Source organism: Chrysochloris asiatica, unplaced genomic scaffold (genome assembly GCF_000296735.1).
Source record: "Chrysochloris asiatica unplaced genomic scaffold, ChrAsi1.0 scaffold00008, whole genome shotgun sequence".
Classification (NCBI taxonomy): domain Eukaryota; kingdom Metazoa; phylum Chordata; class Mammalia; order Afrosoricida; family Chrysochloridae; genus Chrysochloris; species Chrysochloris asiatica.
The window spans coordinates 21,865,729-21,886,703 of NW_006408526.1; the positions used below are offsets into that span (position 1 = coordinate 21,865,729).

The 20,975-nt window shown below is 41.1% G+C and overlaps 3 protein-coding genes across 3 annotated transcripts in view; 1 reads left to right on the plus strand and 2 right to left on the minus strand.

The window, feature by feature from the left end:
• Positions 1-3,349, minus strand: part of ALG9 (ALG9, alpha-1,2-mannosyltransferase) — a 154,535-nt gene extending 151,186 nt beyond the window's left edge. The window contains exons 1-2 of the mRNA XM_006833967.1: positions 3,213-3,349; positions 985-1,123 (exon numbers count right to left, since the gene is read on the minus strand). Of these exons, the coding sequence (XP_006834030.1) occupies positions 985-1,123; positions 3,213-3,349 (276 nt within the window). The remainder of the gene's footprint in view (positions 1-984; positions 1,124-3,212) is intronic.
• Positions 3,350-8,569: 5,220 nt separating this feature from the next.
• Positions 8,570-14,980, minus strand: FDXACB1 (ferredoxin-fold anticodon binding domain containing 1). The gene is made up of 5 exons (XM_006833816.1): positions 14,806-14,980; positions 14,397-14,553; positions 10,565-10,768; positions 10,226-10,384; positions 8,570-9,752 (listed from the first exon to the last, which is right to left on the minus strand). The coding sequence occupies exons 1-5, from the start codon at positions 14,978-14,980 to the stop codon at positions 8,570-8,572; spliced, it is 1,878 nt and encodes a 625-aa protein (XP_006833879.1).
• Positions 14,981-15,392: 412 nt separating this feature from the next.
• LOC102817181 (chromosome unknown open reading frame, human C11orf1) lies at positions 15,393-19,063 on the plus strand. Its single transcript, XM_006833968.1, has 4 exons — positions 15,393-15,433; positions 17,697-17,931; positions 18,438-18,504; positions 18,780-19,063. The coding sequence occupies exons 1-4, from the start codon at positions 15,393-15,395 to the stop codon at positions 18,953-18,955; spliced, it is 519 nt and encodes a 172-aa protein (XP_006834031.1). The 3' UTR covers positions 18,956-19,063.
• Positions 19,064-20,975: the final 1,912 nt, after the last annotated feature.

The following is a 20,975-nucleotide window of genomic DNA, read 5'->3' on the forward strand; positions in this document are numbered from 1 at the left end:
ACATAAAGTACTAATAGAAAATAAATAAATATAAAATAAAATAAAATGTATAAATCCAGAAGTAGCAGTGGAAGCAAGTGTAATAGTTAAGATTTTATGTCAACTTGACAGAGCCAGGAGTCTCGGTGGATTCACAATTAAGATGCAGTAATCCTCCATGATGAGATGTACTATAAGGAATCAATAGAAAGAAAGTTTCCTTGGGGTGTGGCTTGCAACACCTCTTTATCTACAAGCGATAAAAGGACAAAAAAGTGAGCAGAGAACAGGGACCTACTACCACCAAGAAAGAAGAGCCAGGAGTGGAGTATATCCTTCAGACCTGGGGTCCCTGCACTATGAAGCTCCTAGATCCAAGGAAAGATCAATGTCAAAACACATGGGGACCTCCAAGGAATGCTGAGCCTACAGACGCTAAAAGGAGACAAGGACTTCTCCCCAGAATCAGAACTCTAAATTCAGACTTCCAGCCTCCTAAACTGTGACATAAATTTGTCTACTAAAGCCATCCATTTGCAGTATTTTTGTTCTAGAGGCGCTAGTTAACTAGTTATTTAGCAGTATTATTTATGTAGGTAAACATCAGAAGAAAGAGCTAAAAGAGTTTAAAAAAGAAAAAAAGTGGTTGCTACTATGAAGTGGGATTTATACAGAAGTTTAACAAAAAGCTGCTGTTTTACTTTTCAATTCTATAGTAATTATTAACTTCAAAAATGATCTCCAAGTCTCCAAGTATTATTCTGATTTTAAAAAAAAAAAAAAAATTTCTGTTGTTTTTTGTTTTTTGTTTTGTAACTACAAATTACACATTTATATAAACAAACTACTTACAGTCTTCAGTAGTAGGCAGATCATTAGTTTTAGAATATAAAAGTTAAAAATAAAATTATTTTACTAGCAGCCACTGGTATTTTGATTGGTAACAAGGTCCCAAAAAGCCAAATGAAGGGAAAAAGGAAAGAAAAGTTTAAATAAATCACCTACTGGTTCCCAGTAATTGAATGTTTCATCACAGTCGGAGATGTTGCTCAGGAGAGCAGCGCATAACCTTGCTGAGAGCAGACACTTGAAGGCAGTAGATCCTTCAGGTGCCCAAACTTGTCCTGCTTTGTTCCCAGATAGCCTGCTCCAGAAGCAAAAATAAAGTTAAATTAAAATGTCAGGACGGACTTGCTCATCACGAATAAAACTACTCAGAAAGAACAAGATGGGTAAGAAACATCAAAGTAATGGTATATTCTCCCAAAAACGTGAATGTTAGTTTTTCTGAGTTGTTTTTGTTAGGTGAAGTCAGTTCTGACTCATACATAGTGAGTGATACTATGTACAACAGAACAAAAAAACCGTTTAATTCTGTACCATCTTCACATGTTCATGTTTGAGTCCACTGTTGCAGCCACCCTGTCAATTCATCTCATTTGAGGGTTTTTCTCTTTTCCACTGACCCTATACTTCACTAGGTAATACAGGGGCACTGTAGGATAAGCACTGGTCTATGAATCACAAAGTTGGAGTCCACCAGATGCTCCATGGGAAAGATGAGGCTTTCTGCTCCGCAAAGATTTACAGCCTTGGAAACCCAATACAGAGTAGCTATGAGTCAGAAAAGACTCAAAGGCACTTAACAACAACAAATTATTTACTAAACCTTCTTTAGTAACTGATCCCTTCTGATGACATGTGTAAAGTACATGAGACCTCATTATTCTCACTTTTAAGGAGCATTCTGGCTATACGAGGGGGCTGCAAAACATCTGTGGAAAAATACCACTTATCTTTTATTTTCATTTTTCCATGAACTTTTTGAAGCCCCCCAGTACTTCTTCCAACACAGATGTTTGCTTTTCTGGTTGCTGTTAAGTAATATCAAGTCAATTCCAACTCACAACAACCCTGTATAGGGTTTCCAATGAACAACTGGTTGGATTGAATCGCCAACCTTGTGGTTAGCAGTCCAGGGCTTATCCAATAGCACCACACCAGAACTCCAAGTAGTCCTTGTTATATTTAATATTCTTCGCCAGTGTAATGAAAGAAAGAAGACCAAATCACTCTGTCCACTTCCTTCTTCAAGTTGTAAATTAATTCATACACTTCAGCTTGCTACACCCCTGACATTGATTTATCCCACGCCAACAAATCACTCATTGGAAAGCAAACCAATCAAAACAAAAAACACTATGATTTTCTTTTCTTTTTCTCTTAGCATGGTCATAACTATCCATGGCTTCATTCATCCAACTATATTTATTCAAAGATGTTGTCTGGGCTTCTACTCATGGAAACCCCAAGGATAGGACAGTTATGATCCAAAGAGTTTTTGTCATAGGGTTTTCCTTGGGTGAAATTTTGGACACAGATTATCAGGCCTTTCTTCAAAGTCAAGGAACACCATGGGAAGAGTCCTACAAAAAAAGAAACCACTGCCCTCCAGTTAATTCTGGCCTTGCAAGACAAAGTAGAACTGCCATCTTCACGACAGGAGATTGACCATCTTGTGCTCAGTTCGGACTGCAGGCCTTTTGGTTGGCCAAGCTTTATCCAGGGCTCCCCGGGTAGCAGCATCACAGCAACCCGCAAACTATCACTGACAGATGGGATTTGGCTGCACTAGAGTTGCATTAGTTCTATTGGGTATGCCCGCATGGGGTAAAATTCTACTACTGAACCACCACTGCTCTCAAGTTGAAATATACAGAAGTTGAAATTCACCAGTCACTCCTCGGAAACCCTATACAGGGTAGCTATGACTCGGAACCAACTCGACGGCACTTAACAACAACATGTGCATGGCATAGCCTCCAATTCCTTCAATGCCAACCTGCAGTCCCTCGGGCACAGGGAGAGCTGGCTGCATGCAAGTGCAGGAGTTTGGGAAGACTGAACAGAGAGTAAAGGGTCAGGACTTCTGGAAAGAAGGCAGCAGTCAAACACTCTGTGTGCTCTTGCCATCGTATCCCACAAAGGCTCTGCTAACTCAAACCCAAGAAACCAGCCCACTCTGGACCTGGGTCACTGGAGCAATGCAAACAGGTTCTCCAAGGTGGAAGTATCTAAGGCGGGGCGAGAAGAAGGACCTGGCAAAGAGGAAGTCATGGCCTCTCGGTAGTCAGCGACAAGGACAACCCTGGCTGTGCTCCCGAGACCCTCCCAGTGGCAACCCGGCCCGCGCCGCCCGCCGGGCCACGCCCCCGCCACGCCAGCACTCGTACTCTGTCCGGTGCTCCGAGGCGCCCGCCTCTCGGCTGCATGGCAGGTCCCGCAGCTTGTCTGCACCAGTCGAGATGGCCGTGTGCCCGCCGCTGGCCCCGCTTCCTTTCAGGCGCTGTCGGGACCCTCGGCTCGCCATGGTAAGCGTAGGTAAGAAGGAAGAATTAGGAACCCTACGAAATCTACGAGCACGAAGACTGAGCTTTGACTGGCAAACGGTGTCCGCAGAGGGACAAAAGACCTTGGCATGCGCAGAAAGGACTAAATGATTGCGTTATGGGGCCAATTGGGGTGAATTCCGAGTAGACAATAAATGAGACCTTAAATGTTATTTTTGCCATCATAGCTGTAGTCCTTTCACATGCTTCTTACTCTGGGCATTCCTCCTTTCAAACTCTGTTCCTTTGGTTTTAATATTCCACTCTCCTACAAAAACTCATTCGGTTGTTGAGGTAGTTCGTAAAAAAGCATGACACTGCTGTCTATCAAAGGGGAGTTCCCTTAAAGGTCACTTTACCACCTTGCTCATTCTGTATTTTGCTGTGAGTGATAGCCTGTAGCTGCTTCAGAAAGACAAAAGGGTAATGGCAGATTATAGAATAAGGCGCAAAAGTGAGATTAAAGAAATTAAGTGTAGCAAATTCAAGCGGACAACAGACGCTGTCATTGCTGCTATATGGCATTTTACATATTTTATCATCTTTCAGTTTAATACTCTCAGCAACCTTATTTTATCAATAAGGAAAATGAGACCCTAAGTTGCCTAGCTAGTAAATTGTTGTTAAGTGCCGTGGAGTACTTAACAGCGATGCTGTATAGACTTTAACCACCAATTTTGCAGTTCAAACCGACCTTGTGGTCCAGTGTTTTCCTGCAGTGCCACACTAGTATTCCTGTTAATAAATTGTTGTTAAGTGCCGTGGAGTCGTTGTGACTCAGTGACCCTGTATAGGGTTTCGGAGAAGCGGCTGGTGAGTTTTAAATGCTGAGCTTGCGGCTTAAACTGACCTTGCAGTCCACAGTGCCATACCAGGACTCTGGTAAGTAAAGGGTGGAGCCATACTCCAACCAGGGCTCACTTGGATTTTCATACAGGCATGTGTGGATGACACAGGACTAGGAGATTGATCATCTCGCTCGCTCCCCACATCCAATCATTAATTATCAATTGAAACATCCCAGTTTAGCCATGTCTGATACATTCACCCCTTCCTTTTCATGCCCATCTTTCAGCTTCTATCTAGGACTACTGCAGCAGCATCTGTGCAGGGGTTTGTTCTCTCAAATTCATTCTGTGTAATACTGTTAATTTTCCAAAGCACTACTCTTTTGTGTCACTTCCTTAATAAAAAATCTCAAATTTTTTTCTTATAAAACCAAATTGTCATTGAATTGATTCTACTTATATATAGGAGTCCTGGTGCGGCACTGTGGGCTAATGTAGCAGACTGCAAAGTCGTTTGAACTACAAGGTTGGTGGTTCAAGCTCACCAGCTGCTCCTTGGAAACCCTACACAGGGTCGCTATGGGACAGAATCAACTCGACAGCACTCAACAACAACAACAGAGACCCTATGCAGGGTTTCTAAGACTGTATGTACATGGGTATTTACCTTTGCTGCAAACACAGCTATGAATGTGGTTAAGTGTGGTATTGGTGGTGTGGTGGTTATAAGCCATGGAGTCAGTTCCAACGCATGGTAACCCTGCATAGGGTTCCCAAGTCTATATAAATGTTTGTTGTTGTTGTTCTGTGCCGTGGAGTAGGTTCCAACTCATAGCGACCCTGTACAGGGTTTCTGAGGCTGTAAATCTTTACAGGAGCAGAGAGCCTCATCTTTCTCCTGCGGAACAGTTGGCAGTTTCGAACTGCTGACCTTGCAGTTTGCAAACTGATTCGTAAACACTACGCTACGAGAGCTCCTTTTTAGAAGAGCAGAAAGCTTCATCTTTCTCATGTGGAGTGGCCGGTGGATTCAGACTACTGACCTTGAGGTTAGCAGACCAACTAGTAACCCACTACACTACCAGAGCTCCTTGTGGTGGGGCATACAGGAGATAAAATGAGGAAAACTTCTTAGATATCATCAAGCATCTTAAGGCAGTGAGTTCCTAGGCCTGAGTGTTCAAGACCATATAGTATCAGGGACACCATGATGAATTGATATAACAAAGTCCACAAAGACAATGTTTTACAGCCTACTTTGGTGAATAGGGATCTTAACTGTTCTAAGGATGCATCGAAGGTGCAGCTATTGATGTCACCTTGTGCAGAAGAAAGAAGAGTGATGAGACTTGAAGATGCTTGGAATCAATTAGTCCAATGGACAAATGGAACACATGAATATCAGGTTTCACTCCAAGATGAGAAGAAGCAGATGGTGCCCAGCTACTATTCACTACCAACTGCTCTGAAAAGAATCACATTAAAAAGTCCCAGATAGAGTGGGAGAAAATGTGGGGGCAAAATTAAAATTATAAAAATGACCAGGCTGACTGGTCAGAAAGAGGCTGGAGGAACCTGAGACTAAGGCCCTTGATCACCCTTCAGGTCTTGGATGGAAATCACCTTCACAGTCCAATTTTCAACCAAGCAGTAGATAGGTATATAGGGAAGAAAACAATGCTAGTGAAATATGCTCACTATGGAAAATCAACCATTTAACATCAAAAGGACAATATTTACCTGGGGACAAGGTTCAGAGGGGTTGTGAAGGAGGGTGGAATGAAAATAGGAACCCAGAGAGGAAATGGCTAACTGTTGTCACATGGAGGGGATTACAATCATTGAGATGAAACAAAGTATGTGATTTGTTAGATGTAAAACAGATCATCTGTTCTGCAAACCTTCATTCAATTCACAATGAAAAGTTAAAAAAAAAAAAAAGTAGAGTCAAAATGTTCTTTAGAAGCATCTCACATACTTTGGATATGTTATCAGAAGGGACAAGTTTTTATAAAAGGATATCATATTTGCTACAGGGTCAGACACTCAATGAGATGGAATGATACAGTGGCTGCAACAAAGGGCTCAAATGTATATAGTAACCATTGTGAGAATGGTTCAGGAGCAGGCAGGATTTTGTTCCGCTGTACATAGGGGAGCTATGAGTTGGGACGAATTTGACAACACCTAACACCACCACAACTTTGCTATGCACACTTTACAATCCAACAAACTAGACTACTCCCTCAAAGAGTACCCCAAACACTTCTGCCTCTGCTCACATAGGACATCTGTCTACAAGACACACCTTCAACACCTAATAATTTTCCTGTCAGAGCTCTGCACTTGTTTCAAGACTCCACTCAAATGCTAACTCATCCATATACCAGAAAGTACACAGGATGAAAGAAATGCATGTCATATCATCTGCTCTCCATTGCATTATAGTCTACGTGTGTTGTTGTTAGGTGCTATCCAATTGGTTCTAATCATAGTGACCCCACGCAAAACACTATCTGGTCCTGCACCATCTTCACAATTATTGTTCCATTTGAGCCCATTGCTGTTGCCATCCTGCCAATCCATCTTGTTGGGAGTCTTCCTCTTTTTTGCTGACCCTCCACTTAGAAGGGTTCTTCTCCAAGGACTAGTCCCTCCTGATGTATGTATGCAGTATGAGAGATGAAGTCTGGACATCCTGACTTCTAAGGAGCATTCTTTCAACACAGATTTGTTCGTTCTTCTGGCAGTCCATGGTACTTTTAATATTCTTCTCCAACACCATAACTCAAATGCATCAATTCTCCTATGGTCTTCCTTATTCATTGTCCAATTTTCACATGCATACGAACCTATTGAGAATACCATGGCTTGAGTCAGGAGGGACCAGACCCTGAGAAGGACATTGTGCTTAGTAAAGTGGAGGATAAACAAAGCAGAGGAAGCCCTCAAGGAGTGGAATTAGCACAGTGGCAGCAGCAATTGTGAGGATGGTGCTGGACAGGGCAGTGCTTCATTCTATTTTGCATAGGGTCACTGAGTCAGAAGCAACTAGACGGCACCTAAAAACAATAAGGGGCACCTAACAAGGGAGTCAAATTATGTTCTTTTGAATGTTCTATGAGTTTGGGGAACAAATAGAATGAAGGCCAAGATCAGGGATGTATGGAGGATGGGGTAATTTTCCAAACAAAATTCTCGTAGAACAACCTTTGCTACCTTTGAAGAGTGAGCAGGTACATTGTTGTGATGGGGAAAACATTCCTCATCACAACTTTCCGGGCCTTTTTCTCACCAATGCACTTTTCAATTTTCTTAAAACTTCTTCAGAATAAGTCCCCATTTTCCATGATGGAAAAGATTATCCTTTCGGAATCCCAAAAAACTGTAGCTATAACTTTCTGAGCTGGATCTCCCTGCCTGAATTTAACTGGCCCAGCAAATCCCCTTGTAAACCACTGTTTTGATTGGACTTTTTATTGGAAGATACCCTAACAAGACTGAGACAAGTGTGATACTAAGACAATTTGTCTGCAGCTACCCACTGATTGCAGAGACATGTTTAAGCACATTTTATTTGGAATAAACCTGTGCATGGATCTCTACTGGAACCCTAGTAGAGATACTTTTTGACTTACACTTGTATATTCAAAAGAAATAAGACACAAATAGACATATGCACACCCACATTCATTGCAGAATTATTCAAAATAGCAAAACAATGGAAACAACATACATGTCCATCAGTGCATGAATAGAGAAACAAAATGTGGTACATATATAACAATGGAATGGTAAACAACAATAAAGAACAATGATGAGTCCATGAATGGTGGCCTTATAACATATATGAATTGGGAGGATATTATGCTGATTGACAAATGTCAATCACAAAAGGACAAATTGCATACCACTTTTATAAAAAGTCAAGAACAGATTTACACACAGAAAGCACTATGCTTTGATGGTTACCGAGGATATGAGAGGAAGGGAGGGAGAATCACTTACTAGATAGTTAAAGCAAATCAAATCCATTGCCATCGAATCAATTACAACGAATAGTAACCCTACAGGCCAGAGTAGAACTGCCTCATAGGGTTTCCAAGGCTGTACAGCTTTACGGCAACACTGTTATGTCTTTCACCAGAAGGATGGCTGGAAACAAGGTGGAAATGGGGAGAATGCTGAAACATTGTAGGAATAACAATCAATGTTACAGAACAATCTGTGCATAAATTTCTGAATTGGAAACTAATTAACTGTGTCAGCTTTCACTTAAAACACAATTGTTCCATTTTTAAAAAAAACTTATTTAAAAAAAAAAGTCCAGAGAGGACTATTAGATGCAAATTGGTTTTTTTCATCCACAACCACATCCATAAACCATCACACTGTAGAAACAAATATACTGAACTACCGAGGTGTCACGTGTAGTCGTCGTTGAATTTCTTCCCTAAACTGGGACTGCATTGACGCTACTTGCTGTCGGGTAAGCGTCTTGTCACAGGTCTGGTAGATCAATCTGTAGCAGAGGCTGACTTGTTCAGTCTTGGGATGCTGAAAACGACTAAGAAACTGTATGGATATGACAGTGTTCTGGGATACTTCTCGGGCCACAGTATGAAACTCTAGTTCATTAAATCCTTTTTTCTCATCTAACCAAAAACTGATATCATGTGCATAGCATGGAGGGTACAGAGAATAGCTTTTGAAGGGTTCTATTTTTCCAGGAACAAAATTCTTCAGGAAACGGTTATCAAATGTCCACAACATTCTCCAGTCAGAGATACCCCAGATAAGCATGACTAATAGGTCCAAGTTCATAGACACAACCACAAAACACTGGTCTTTGTGTATAATGTTGGTAGCAGAAGTGGTGACAGAGCCAAGAATCAGATCCTCGGTACTATGTGGGTCAAAGTTATGAGACTTCACAGTAATCATATAATCTTTCCCATTTGGTTGAAAGACAAATTTCACTGACCTGCTCAACTTAGAACTTTCCAGCAATGCCTGAGTCAGCAGGTGGTCTAGAATACACTTAAGGTGACTCAGTAGCGACTGAAGATAGCCATCCTTCAGATTTTGATTAAAACCAAGGATTAATAAAGTTTCATGAAATGCTGGCATTGTGAAAGCCGAAATGAGGTTCTTCCTAAAGACGGGTCCACTGAGGATATACAGAGAACCTGGGACCAAGTCTGGTGCTTGGATGATGGCCTGAACGTGAACTAGTAGAGAAGATCTAAGGCAGGCTTTGACCTGGCCATAGATTTCTTCATGAGCCTCTTCCTTATCACCTCTTTCAGGATTACGGGGAAGGCTACGTTCTGAGAGTGACATTTGAAGCTCTTCTATATCTTGTATTGTCCCATCAGTCGGGGACTCAGAATCTGAGTTGTCCTCAAAGAGACTAATCCAAATGGCAGCTGATGGAAAGTCACAATTCCAGGAAGTAAGAACACTGGTGCCTCCTTGTGGCCACACAGGGGAGGGACACTTAAGCCTTTTCAGAGGAAAAGCTTTGCCCAATTCATCAATGAGTTTCTCATTTATGGTTCTGACAGGATGACATGAAGGTGCTTCCAGGAAACCTCTGCTTAAATACACACACACAAACAAATAACTTTTACAACTTAAAATAACAAATACTTATGACATAGCTAGCCACCAAGTATAAAATCTGTCATTATTGAAGAAAGCAAGTATGTCTAAAGAATGAATCAGGAAATTGACAGTTTGCTTTTCTGCAGATAAGATTAAAAACACAAATAGCTGTTTTACAGAATGGAATTATCCTTAGGGTGATTCTAGAAGGAAACAAAGAAACCATCTACCATTAACAGAAATAACATATGTTTGAAAATTCTGACAGCCACCATTCCTAAACTATACCAAAAAATATGGCTGCTTTAAATTCTAGAGAAGTTTGAGAAGGTCAGACTGACTAGTAGGATTCACAGCACCAACAGCAAAAATTTATATAGCATCTCTTCACTATACAATTGCTATTAACCCAATCAGATACAGATTGATGTGAATGCTATTTCCAGTAAAATAATAAGTTACCTGTTCAACTTTCCTGCAAGTGTGGCAGGTTCTGAAAAGGAAAACCACTGATCACCTAGTCTGATTCTGAAGATTCTGGGTTGAGAACATTCGAAGGGCAAGCTCCTGGTGAAGATATGGTTCAGAGCACCTTCAACATGAAAAGTCTTATCTTGACTCCTTGTGAAAAAAAAAAACTAAGTATAAAACCAGTCATTATTGAAGAAAGCAAGTATGTAGAGTGAATGAATCATGAAATTGGCAGGAGAAAACGTTTCACAGCAGATAAGTTTTTTTTTTTTTTTTTATCATTAGTGATAGAGATGAAAGAGGAGGACTTGGACCTAAGCTATTACTTACCTATATCCAGTGCACCTGTACCCTGGCACCGCCTTACAGATGAAGGGATGTACATCACTTAAAATGAACCCTCCCAGAGCTGCCATGGCAACCACTTGCCAACTGTTGTGCCATTCTCTCATGGGCTTGTCAGCAGGAGTCCCACCTTGTCCTCTGCACAAGGCCACATGCACTTCTCCTGCCTCTGCAAGAACATCTGCACAACTAGTGGGGTTGGGTAAGAGGAGAAAACAATAGCTATTTATTAAAAGCAGATCAAAATTACATAACAGTTAGCAACATATACATGGTTTGGCGACAAAGACAGGACTTTAAGTAATTAAAACCCAATTATACATATTTACAACAGTGGATCTCAACAGCCACTCCTTGAAAACCCTATTCAGGGTCACTATGGGTCGGAACTGACTCAACGACACTTAACAACAATAACAACAATTCGTCCCAACATGCAAAGAAAGTTTGTTGTTGTTATTAAGTGCTGTTGGGTTGAATATAACTCATAGTGATACTGTATAGAGTTTCTGAGGCTGTAAATCTTTAAAGGAGTAGAAAGTCTTATCTTTTCTCCATGGAGTGGCTGGTGGGCTCAAACTGCTGACCTTGTGTTTAGCAGTCCAACTTAACCTACAGTGTCACAAATGTTCCACAAGGAACGTGGTTGGAAGTAAGTAGAAATGTAAACTCAATGCTCAATCCACTAAACAACAGTAGTGGTTGACCTAGGGGGTTGTTCAGCTTTGAATCTGTATTGGCCCTCATAGAAAGGAGCTCTGGTAGCGTAGTGGTTACAAATCGGGCTGCGAACCACAAAGTCAGCAGTTCGAAACTATAAGCTGTTCCGTGGGAGAAAGATGAGGCTTTCTGCTCCCGTAAAGATTTACAGCCTCAGAAGCCCTGTACAGGGTCACTATGGTTCGGAACCGACTCCATGGCACATAACAACAACAACAACAACAACATGTCATAGAAAGGTCAGTAGCTATAAAATTCCTACACAGGTTCACAGCTTACACAGTTCCTTGCCATTCAGAAAGCTCTTTTCATTCCCCTCCTATTAAAATTTTATATTTCAGATACTGTCTCTGTGAAAAGTTTATTGATAACTATAAGCCACATAGATTTCCAATAGTATCATATATTTTTGTATAATAATGTTTTTAGCCTACAGTGATTTTACAAGGTTGTAGCTCTTTGGTGCTATCAAGTTAGTTTCAACTCAGAATGACCTTATGTACTACAGAACAAAACACTACCCAATTCTGCACCATCTTCACAATTGTTGCAGTGTTTCAGTTCATTGCTGCAGCTGCTGCCAATCCATCTAACTGAGCGTCTTCCTCTTTTCATTGACCCTCTATTTTACCAAGCATGGAACTGGTCCTTCCTTGTAACATCCCCATTTTACAGATGAGGAAACAGAAGCATGGAAGCATTAAGAAAATTTGCCTAAAATCATATAAGTAGTAAATTAGGGGGCTGAGATTAGCACTCAGTTTAGCTGTAAACCCATTACACCATTATAACTGGTTTTCATTATCGTCCATTATCAGGAATAAGTGATCAGCCTTTTATATGCTCAAGAGAACAAGATGTCAGCTTTTCTTTGCTGTAGTTGTGAAGTTTCAGCAAGTTGGTTCCAACTCATAGTCACCCTATGTACAATAGAACGAAACACTGCCCAGTCCTGCACCATCCTCACTATCGTTGCTACTCTTGAGCCCACTGCTGCTGCCACTGTGCCAATCCATCTCACTGGGAGTCTTCCTCTTTTTTGCTGACCCTCCATTTTACCAAAAATGATGTCCTTCTCCAGCAGCATGTACTTTCTTATATGTGTGAACTACAATAGACCAAGTCTCACCATCCTGGCTTCTAAGGGACATTCTGGCTATATTTCTTCCAGCACAGATTTGTTTGTTCTTCTGGCAGTCCATGGTACCTTTAATATTTTTCTTTAACACCATAAATCAGATGCATCAATTCTATAGTGTTCCTATAGCTATTGAAAAAAACATGGCTTGGGTCAGGTGCACCTTAGTCCTCAAACTGACATCTCTATTCTTGAAAGACCTCTTTAAAGAGGTCCTGTGCAGCAGATTTGCCTAGTATAATACATCCTTTGATTTACTGACAGATTGATTAAGTATGGTGAAAGAACACAACTATGACGCACACCTTTCCTGGTTTTAAACCATTCCATGTCCCCTTATTCTGTTTTTTTGTTCCTAAGCTTTTATTGTGAATTATGTGATAGTTTGCATGGGAGAACATTACATTCATTCTATTGTATTTCATTTCATTGCAACCTTTATTCTGTTTGAATGACTGCCTCTTGGTCTATGTACAGGTTCCTCATGAGCACAATTAAGTGTTCTGGAAGACCCATTCTTAGCAATGATATCCATAGGTTCTCATAATTTACAAAGTCAAGTCTTTGCATAGTCAATAAAGCACAGATAGACATATATTTGGTATTCTCTGCTTTCAGCCAACATCCATCTGAGGCTGTAAATATTTACAGGAGCAGAAAACCTCATCTTTCTCCAGAGAACAGCTGGTAGTCTTGAACTACGGATATTATACTATCACAGACAGCACTGCACCTCAAGACAGATCTTGAAATGTTCTTTTTGATGGTGAATGTGATGTCATTCCACCTCAATCTGTCATTCCCAGCATAGTAAAACATAAGATGGTCAGATTCAAAATGGCCAATACCAGTCCGTCTCAGCTCACGAATGCCTCGAATATCTATCTTTATGTGTTTCATTTCATTTTTTACATCTTTCAATTTTCCTAGTCTCATACTTCGTACATTCCATGTTCCGATTATTAATGAATGTTTACAGCTGTTTCTCCTCACTTTGAGTTTTGCCCCATCAGCAAATGAAGGTCCTGAAAGCTTTACTTCATTCGCGACATCACTGTCAACTCTACTTTGAGTGCCTTCCAACCTAAGAAGCTTATCTTCCAGCACTATATCTGACAATATTTTGGTGCATTTCATAATATTTCAATATTCTGGTACTATCTGACGAACCGACTCAACGGCACTTAACAACAACAACAACATCTGACAGTGTTCCACGGCTATTCATATGGTTTTCTGTGGCTAATATTCAGTAGTCTGTCTCTCCTTCTTCACCATCGTAGCCTGGAAGCTCAGCGGAAACCTGTCCACCATGGGCAACCCTGCCGGTATTTTAAATACCAGTGGCATAGCATCCAGCATCACAGCAACATGCAAGTCACTGCAGTAGACAAAGGAGTGGTGGACGCTTTTCTTTAGCATTTAGGATTTTATGTCTGCCTTTCCAAGTTGTGGGTTCCTTTCAGGCTTTATATTCTCTCTAAACCTATTATAGGTGTGCGGCTCCACTGGATACAAACTGGATTGCAAACTACAAGGTTTACGAAACCGTTCACCAACTGCTCTGCGAGAGAAGGATGAGGCTTTCTTCTCCTGCAAAGATTTACAGCCTTGGAAACCTCTTTACAGGGTCTCATTGAGTCGGAATTTACTATACACCACTTAACAACAGTAAACCTATTATAACAACTTAACCATGCCTGTCTTATTTCTCCAATTAAAATGTTTGAATGCAGTAGCATGGTTGTTGTAGTTGTTGTTACGTGCCGTCAAGTCGGTTCCGACTCATTACGACCCTGTATAGGGTTTTCGGAGGAGTGGCTCGTGGGTTTGAACTGCCGGCCTTGAGGTTCAAATTAGCCTTACGTCCCAGCGCATTATCCTGCAGCGCCACACCAGGACTCCAATAACAAGGTTACATGCATTTTATATACTTGCGAGGACTCTCCCATTCCTCACCTTTGGAAAAACTTAGCAAGTAGTTCCCTGTTCTTAGCCACTCCTGCTTTGCGACCACAGTGAGGGAAGTTGAAATAAATTCGATCAAACTCCCTGTCGTGCAGTTCAAAGGCATCTGCCAGCTGGGTGCAATCCACACCAAAACGTACCTCTGTACCTGGCAAGGAATTGGAGGCGCGAAATACAAACAAAAGGTTGTCATCAGACCTGGAACCAGAGAAAAACCCTCCCTAATCTGAACTGCGCAAAACAGTCCAGGTCTAGGCGCAAAGCAAGCAGGCTTTCTATAAATATCTACAGAATGACCAAGAGCAGTCCCCACACTCCTCGCATTTTCACGTCCCCCTTTCCAAGTTTGGAAAGCGATCCGTAGCTAGGTGGGGCTTCGCAAAGGGGCGGATCTCACTACCTCGCTCGCGCAGGCGCCGCAGATTTTCCTCAGCCAGCGGATCCCTGGCCAGGTCAGCCTGGCGTTGGAGGCAGGTGGCAATAATACTAGTAGCGTTGGGATCCAGAGTCTCGCTCAGAGCGGCAGCGAAGGAGAAATTCCCCTCTCCAACCAACAGGAGGCGCCGAGGGGCCATGACTTCAACCTGCTTCCCGCTCGCGATTTTGGTAGCGCTTGTTTCTGACGTCACTTCCTTCGCGGGCCTCTGCTCTCCGCCTCTTCGTTCGTCACTGTTTGATGATGTACTCAAAGCACCTTATTTACTCCAACTGGTGCAGCGATTCCCAGGAGTAACAGTAACCATGAGAGCAAAAGAGGGACGGGTACTACAAAAGAGAGACAGCCGCCCTCTCAATTCCCCAACCTCTTAGCTAACGGATGGCCCCGAACAACTTCCCACGCGCTTGAGGTCACAAGCAATCACTAGCGCGTAGCATCAGGCCGAGGGAGAGGTGAGCTGTGCGGGGCTGGGACGAAGAAGAGGTTGGTCGGTGCCCTGCTTGTTTCCTGTCGCAGAGGCTTTTGTGACTGCTTTAATCTCTTCCGCAATGCCCCTCTCTTACTATGTCTGCTGCCTGCAATTTCTTTATGCGCTTCTGTCGTCTACGTTATATTCAAGAAATACTGAGCTTTTGTGTGCTAGGCCACTGTGAGAATCTTGGATGAACAAGATTCAGCCTGTATTTTCACTCCACTAGAGAATTGGTGCTATAGGATAAGCACTGGACCGCAAGGTCGGTTTGAACTGCAAAGTTGGCGGGTCAAACTCCCCAGCCATTCCATGGAAACCCTATTCAGGGTCGCTATGAGTCGGAACCGACTCGATGGCACTTACCAACAAGAAGAAAATGGTGTAGTGCTGTAAGATCAGCACTGCACTGCTAACTGCAAGATCTCTGGTTCCAACTCACTCACAGCCGCTCCTCAGAAACCCTTTACAGGGTCGCTGAGTAGAACAGACTCCACAGCACTTACCACAACAACAAGAGAATGCACGTTGCAAACGAAATAATTCTGATATAGTGGAATGAGATTTATTAGTGGCATAATTCAGAGTGCTATGGGAGCAAATGGAAAGGGAACTTTACCAACTTTTGTAATGAAGTGCAAAGATTACCTGGAGAAAGTGAACCTGAGTTGAAAGCTAAGGGGGAGAAATGCCCCTTACCTGGATCAAAAGGAATAAAGAAGCAGGATGAGCAATGTGTAAAAGCATGGTCAACCGACAGAAAAATTTAGTTTGGCTAAAGTGGGAAACTGACGAGACTGAAGAGTTGAGCAGTGGTGAGTTCATGCATACTCTGATAAACTCTAATAGGAACCCAGACCTTATTTTAAGAACAGTGAACAGCCACTGAAAAATGACAGGTTTCATTTTCAAAAGTTCAGTTTTTCTGTGAGGAAAGAACTGAAGCAGAACAAGGCTGATAGTAAAGAGATGAGATATGAAACTGATAAGCTAATCTGTCATGGACCAATAGTGAACTGAGTAAGAAATTTAGTAGTGGGTATGGAGCATAGTGAATTGATTTAAAAATCACCAAGCCTATACTGATTGGGTGATAAAGGAGGCTGAGAGAGAAGTCAGAGTCAAAGATAGGACCCAGGTTTCTTCTTTAGCTAACTGGATGGATGGTGATGTCTGTCCTTAAAGCCCCAGACAGTGTGACCTAGATCTGCAGTCTACTAGGCCTGTTACACTTTGTGGGACAGCTCCTCTTTAGTCATCATGCTGTTTGATGACATCAACACATCTGTCTTCACAAAGGCAGATGATAACAGGACAGATACAGAGGATACCATCCTTTAAAGCTACAGTATTGGCTTTGATCCTGACTATAGAAAGAGACATGTGTTGTGGCTTCCAAATCATGGCCACAGGGATTCTGGGTGATCTATATTAATTTTTTGCATGAATAACGAAAAACCAAGTTTGGTGACATCTCATAATGACCACGGAACAGCTAAATAAGGATTTCTGTCACTCTCCTAAGAAGTCTTCAATCAGTACAAGCCACTCAACATCTTATTATTCTTCAGGGAAGGTACTGTCTTTTTCCATAAGCCAGAGAACCAAGCTTGTTTTTTGCCCACCCCCCACCCCCCAAAACAAAAACAAAGCAGAGTACTAGGCTTTAGATTCCTTATTAAAAAAAAAAACCTGAGCTTCAGACATCTAGTATGGGCAAAGCAGTGTTAGTTGAAGAGCAGGCAGAGGGAGAGGTTTCAATAGTGAGTAAGACAGATCCTGCCCTCAGGGAACATACAGTTCAGTAGAATAATACATGTACTTGAAGAATTTAGCAGAAGGTCCTAAATATTGTAAATTATAGGAAGGTAAATTTCTGTTCAAGAACAAAGTCAAGAGGTATTAGCCAGAGGTAATATAGGTAGCATAGAAGAAATGGCATTTGAGCAGCATTAGAAAGAAGGAAACATCATTTGTTGATTTTTACTGTGTTATCTAGTTATTCAACTTTCACTTTTCCTTTTTCTCTTGATTATAGCAATATCCCTAGTCCATGGATTGTTATAGCTCAAAATTACCTAAACATATAACTCATTTTCCATACAGTACTGGAGGTACAAAAATGGCTTTTGTGTGTCTTTCTGATGTGACTGTTTTCACCAATATAGCTTTCTTCTGCTGATTGAGAGAATTAGTTAATGTGTTCATGATTTGGAGACAAAAAAACAAACAAGGAACGCAACCATTAACTTTCAAAGAAAACCTTGATCCTTAGTGTAAAGTGTGTTTGTGATTTTCCTGGCCAGTTATAACAGAGTAGGAAAGGGATGCTGCCTTTTCTATTCTCTTGTTTGTTTAACAAGCTTTCTATTCTTGCCTTTTCCCAGAGAGAATCCCTCATCTGTTTTCTTGCAAACCCACACTGTGGCAGCCTCATTAATGCAGATGGCCATGCTGAAGTGTGGACAGATTGGAATGACATGTCTAAGTTTTTCCAGTATGGGTGGAGATGTACCACTAATGAGAATTCCTATTCAAATCGTACTCTGATGGGCAACTGGAACCAGGAAAGATATGACCTAAAGAATATTATGCAGCCCAAACCCTTACCTTCCCAGGTAATCTAACTCTTTCTCTTTCTCTCTCCTTCCATCTCCTAGCAAAAGAAATGCTGCCTGCCACTTTAGAGACAAGAATTTGATAACTTTCAATACTGCAGTCCCACTAGAGTGGTTAGGGGAGAGGAAGGGACATTCCTTAGTTGGAATGCCTACCCCACTTTACTATCAAGTTGAATATTTAATTAACTGAAGGTATTGAAAGGATGGGTAGTAATGCTTTCTCCTGTTTCTATTTGGACTGTATCTATTTATCTATAGAAATATATATCATGACTTCTGACTCAGGCTAATTTCTTTCCTGGTCTTTGCCTATCAAAGACCTTCATTTATCTGAGCCCTGCTCTCAAATCTCTCCTAAACAAACAAACATATAAAACATATAGATTTATGACACATAGACATCCCATCTATTTAAAATATGACACAGCCTGTTAGAATTCATGCCATTCTATGCTTAATATTCTGATTTAGCAGATGCTTAACCTATTAATTTTTCTTTTCAGTTTGGACACTATTTTGAAACAACATATGATACAAGCTTTAACGACAAAAGGCCACTTTCAACCCATAGTAGGTCGACTATTCTTTTTAATTTTTATATTCTCAGGACCTAACTCAGTGCCTAGAATGTTGTTGTTGTTGTTGTTAAGTACCATGGAGTCGGTAGAAGCAACTTAATTAAAAGTATTCTGAAAAAATGAAAAATTGAATGTAATTTTTTTTTTTTTTCCAATTTTGGCAGTCTCCATTATTTATTGCCTCAGAAACATAGTGATATCTGTTACTATAAATCCTTGTTGTTGACTGATTCCACTTGTTTTTTCTTCTCTTTTCTCTTCCATCAGGATTTAAGCAAGAGCCTCACTGGTTCCCAGGACATCAGCCTGAATTGGATCCTCCTCGATACAAATGCACCGAAAAGTCAACTTATATGAATAGCTATTCAAAACCTCAAATCACACATCACCTTGAGTGTGTATGGGATCCTAATACTGGCCAATTTCAGGATCCAGGGTTCTAAGAAAGAACGAGAAGTTTTATTTCTTCAGAATAGAATGTAGGATGGAGCATATTGTAAGCACAACTAAGAATGTAGCTTGCTATAACACAGTCTCACTCTATGAATAAAATACACAGAAAATCTGTACCCTTTTTATTGTTGTAACAGAGATTTTAGGGTTTCTGAGACTGTAAATCTTTACGGAAGCAGAAAGCCTCATCTTTCTCCCATGGAACTGCTGGTAGTTTCGAACTAGCTGACCTCAAGGTTAGCATCCTGACTCGTAACCACTACACTACCAGAGCTCCTTACTTCTATACTAGAAGGATCTAAAAATAAAAATATTTCTTTCAAATCTACAACTCTGTTCTTGCCTGCCTTCCATCAGTGTTGAGACTGCAAAACCCAGTGTAATTTAGTAACTTAAATTCTCTTTGACTAGCTGCTTTCTGAATAAGAGTCATAGTTATGTAATATACTTTGTTGTTGAGTCCCTGAGTGGTGCAAACAGTTACCACATATAGTGACTAACTGAAAAGTTAGAATTTCAGATCTACCATAGGCACCTCGGAAGAAAGACCTGGTGATGTACTTCCCAAAAATTATTTATTGAAAATCCTGTGGGGACTCAGCACTGAAAACACAATAAAATATTGTCTTAAAAAGAAGACCCATAAGGCATGTTGTTACTCTGACTCATATGAGGCCACTAAGAATTGGAATCAACTTGATAACAACTATAACTTGTTAAGTGCTGTTGAGTCAGTTCTGACTCATAGCAACCCTACATAGGGTTTCCAAGGAGCGGCTAGTGAATTTGAACTGCCAACCTTATGGTTCAAACCGACCTTGTAGTCCACTGCTTTATCCTACAGAACCAGCAACTATGACTAGCTGTTTCTTGTATGAGCATTTACTATTGAGTGGTGGTTGTTAAATGCTGTCAAGTCGGTTCTGACTCAGAGCAACCCTGTATAGGGTATCCAAGGAGCAGCTGGTGAGCTTGAACCTCTGACATTGCAGTTCTAACTAACCTTTAGGACGAGTCATATAACTAGGTAGCTATATGTTGTTGTTAAGTGCCGTCGAGTCGGTTCTGACCCATATTGACCCTGAACAGGGTTTCCGAGGCTGTAAATCTTTATGGGAGCAGAAAGCCTCATCTTTCTCCCACGGAGCAGCTGGTAGTTTCGAACTGCTGACCTTGCAGTTCGCAGCCCGATTCGTAACCACTACGCTAATAGCTATATAGATTTTATAAAATCAAGAGACAAATCTCTAGCTATCAAGTCGATTCTGACTCGTAGCAACCCTAAAGGACAGAAGGATTTCTAAGGCTGTAATCTTTATGAACATACACAGCCACATCTTGCATGGAGTGGTTGGTAGGTTCAAGTAGTTAATTTTTCGCTTAGCAGCTGAGCTCTTAACCGCTGTGCCAGTAAGATATATATATATATATATACACTTGATTTCTTGACTGCTGCTTCCATGAGTATTGATAGTTCATCCAAGAAGAATGAAGTCCTTGACAACTTCAATCTTTTCTCCACAGATAAGAATGTTGTTTATTGGTCCAGTGGTGAGGATTTTGTTTTCTTTACATTGAGATGCAATCCATACCGAAGGACTTAAAATATTTACTGATCTTCATCAGTAAATATTTTAAGTCCTCTTCACTTTGAGCAAGCAAGATTATATCATCTGCATATTGCAGGTTGTTAATGAGCCTTCCTCTAATCCTGATGCCACGTTTTTCTTCATATAACACAGCTTCTTGGATTATTTGCTCAGCATACAGGTTGAAGAAGTATGATGAAAGAATACAATCGTGTCACACACCTTTCCTAATTGCATTAGGCAAATCTACTGCAAAAGAACTTTTTAACGTTTTGAAGAGCAAAGATGTCAGCTTGAGGACTAAGGTGCACCTGACCCAAGCCATGGTATTTTCAACCTCATATGCATGCGAAAGCTGCACAGTGAATAAGGAAGATTGTAGGAGAATTGATGCTTTTGAGTTATGGTGTTGGAGGAGTAT

Coding starts and splice junctions, on each gene's coding strand:
- FDXACB1 (XM_006833816.1), bottom strand. CDS start 14,980: ATGGCCCCTCGGCGCCTCCTGTTGGTTGGAGAGGGGAATTTCTCCTTC. Junction 14,554..14,805: donor GCGGCGCCTGCGCGAGCGAG/GTAGTGAGATCC, acceptor ATTCCTTGCCAG/GTACAGAGGTACGTTTTGGT. Junction 10,385..10,564: donor TACAGGTGCACTGGATATAG/GTAAGTAATAGC, acceptor TTTTTTCACAAG/GAGTCAAGATAAGACTTTTC.
- LOC102817181 (XM_006833968.1), top strand. CDS start 15,393: ATGCCCCTCTCTTACTATGTCTGCTGCCTGCAATTTCTTTA. Junction 15,434..17,696: donor TGCTGCCTGCAATTTCTTTA/TGCGCTTCTGTC, acceptor TCTTGCCTTTTC/CCAGAGAGAATCCCTCATCT. Junction 17,932..18,437: donor CCAAACCCTTACCTTCCCAG/GTAATCTAACTC, acceptor TTTTCTTTTCAG/TTTGGACACTATTTTGAAAC.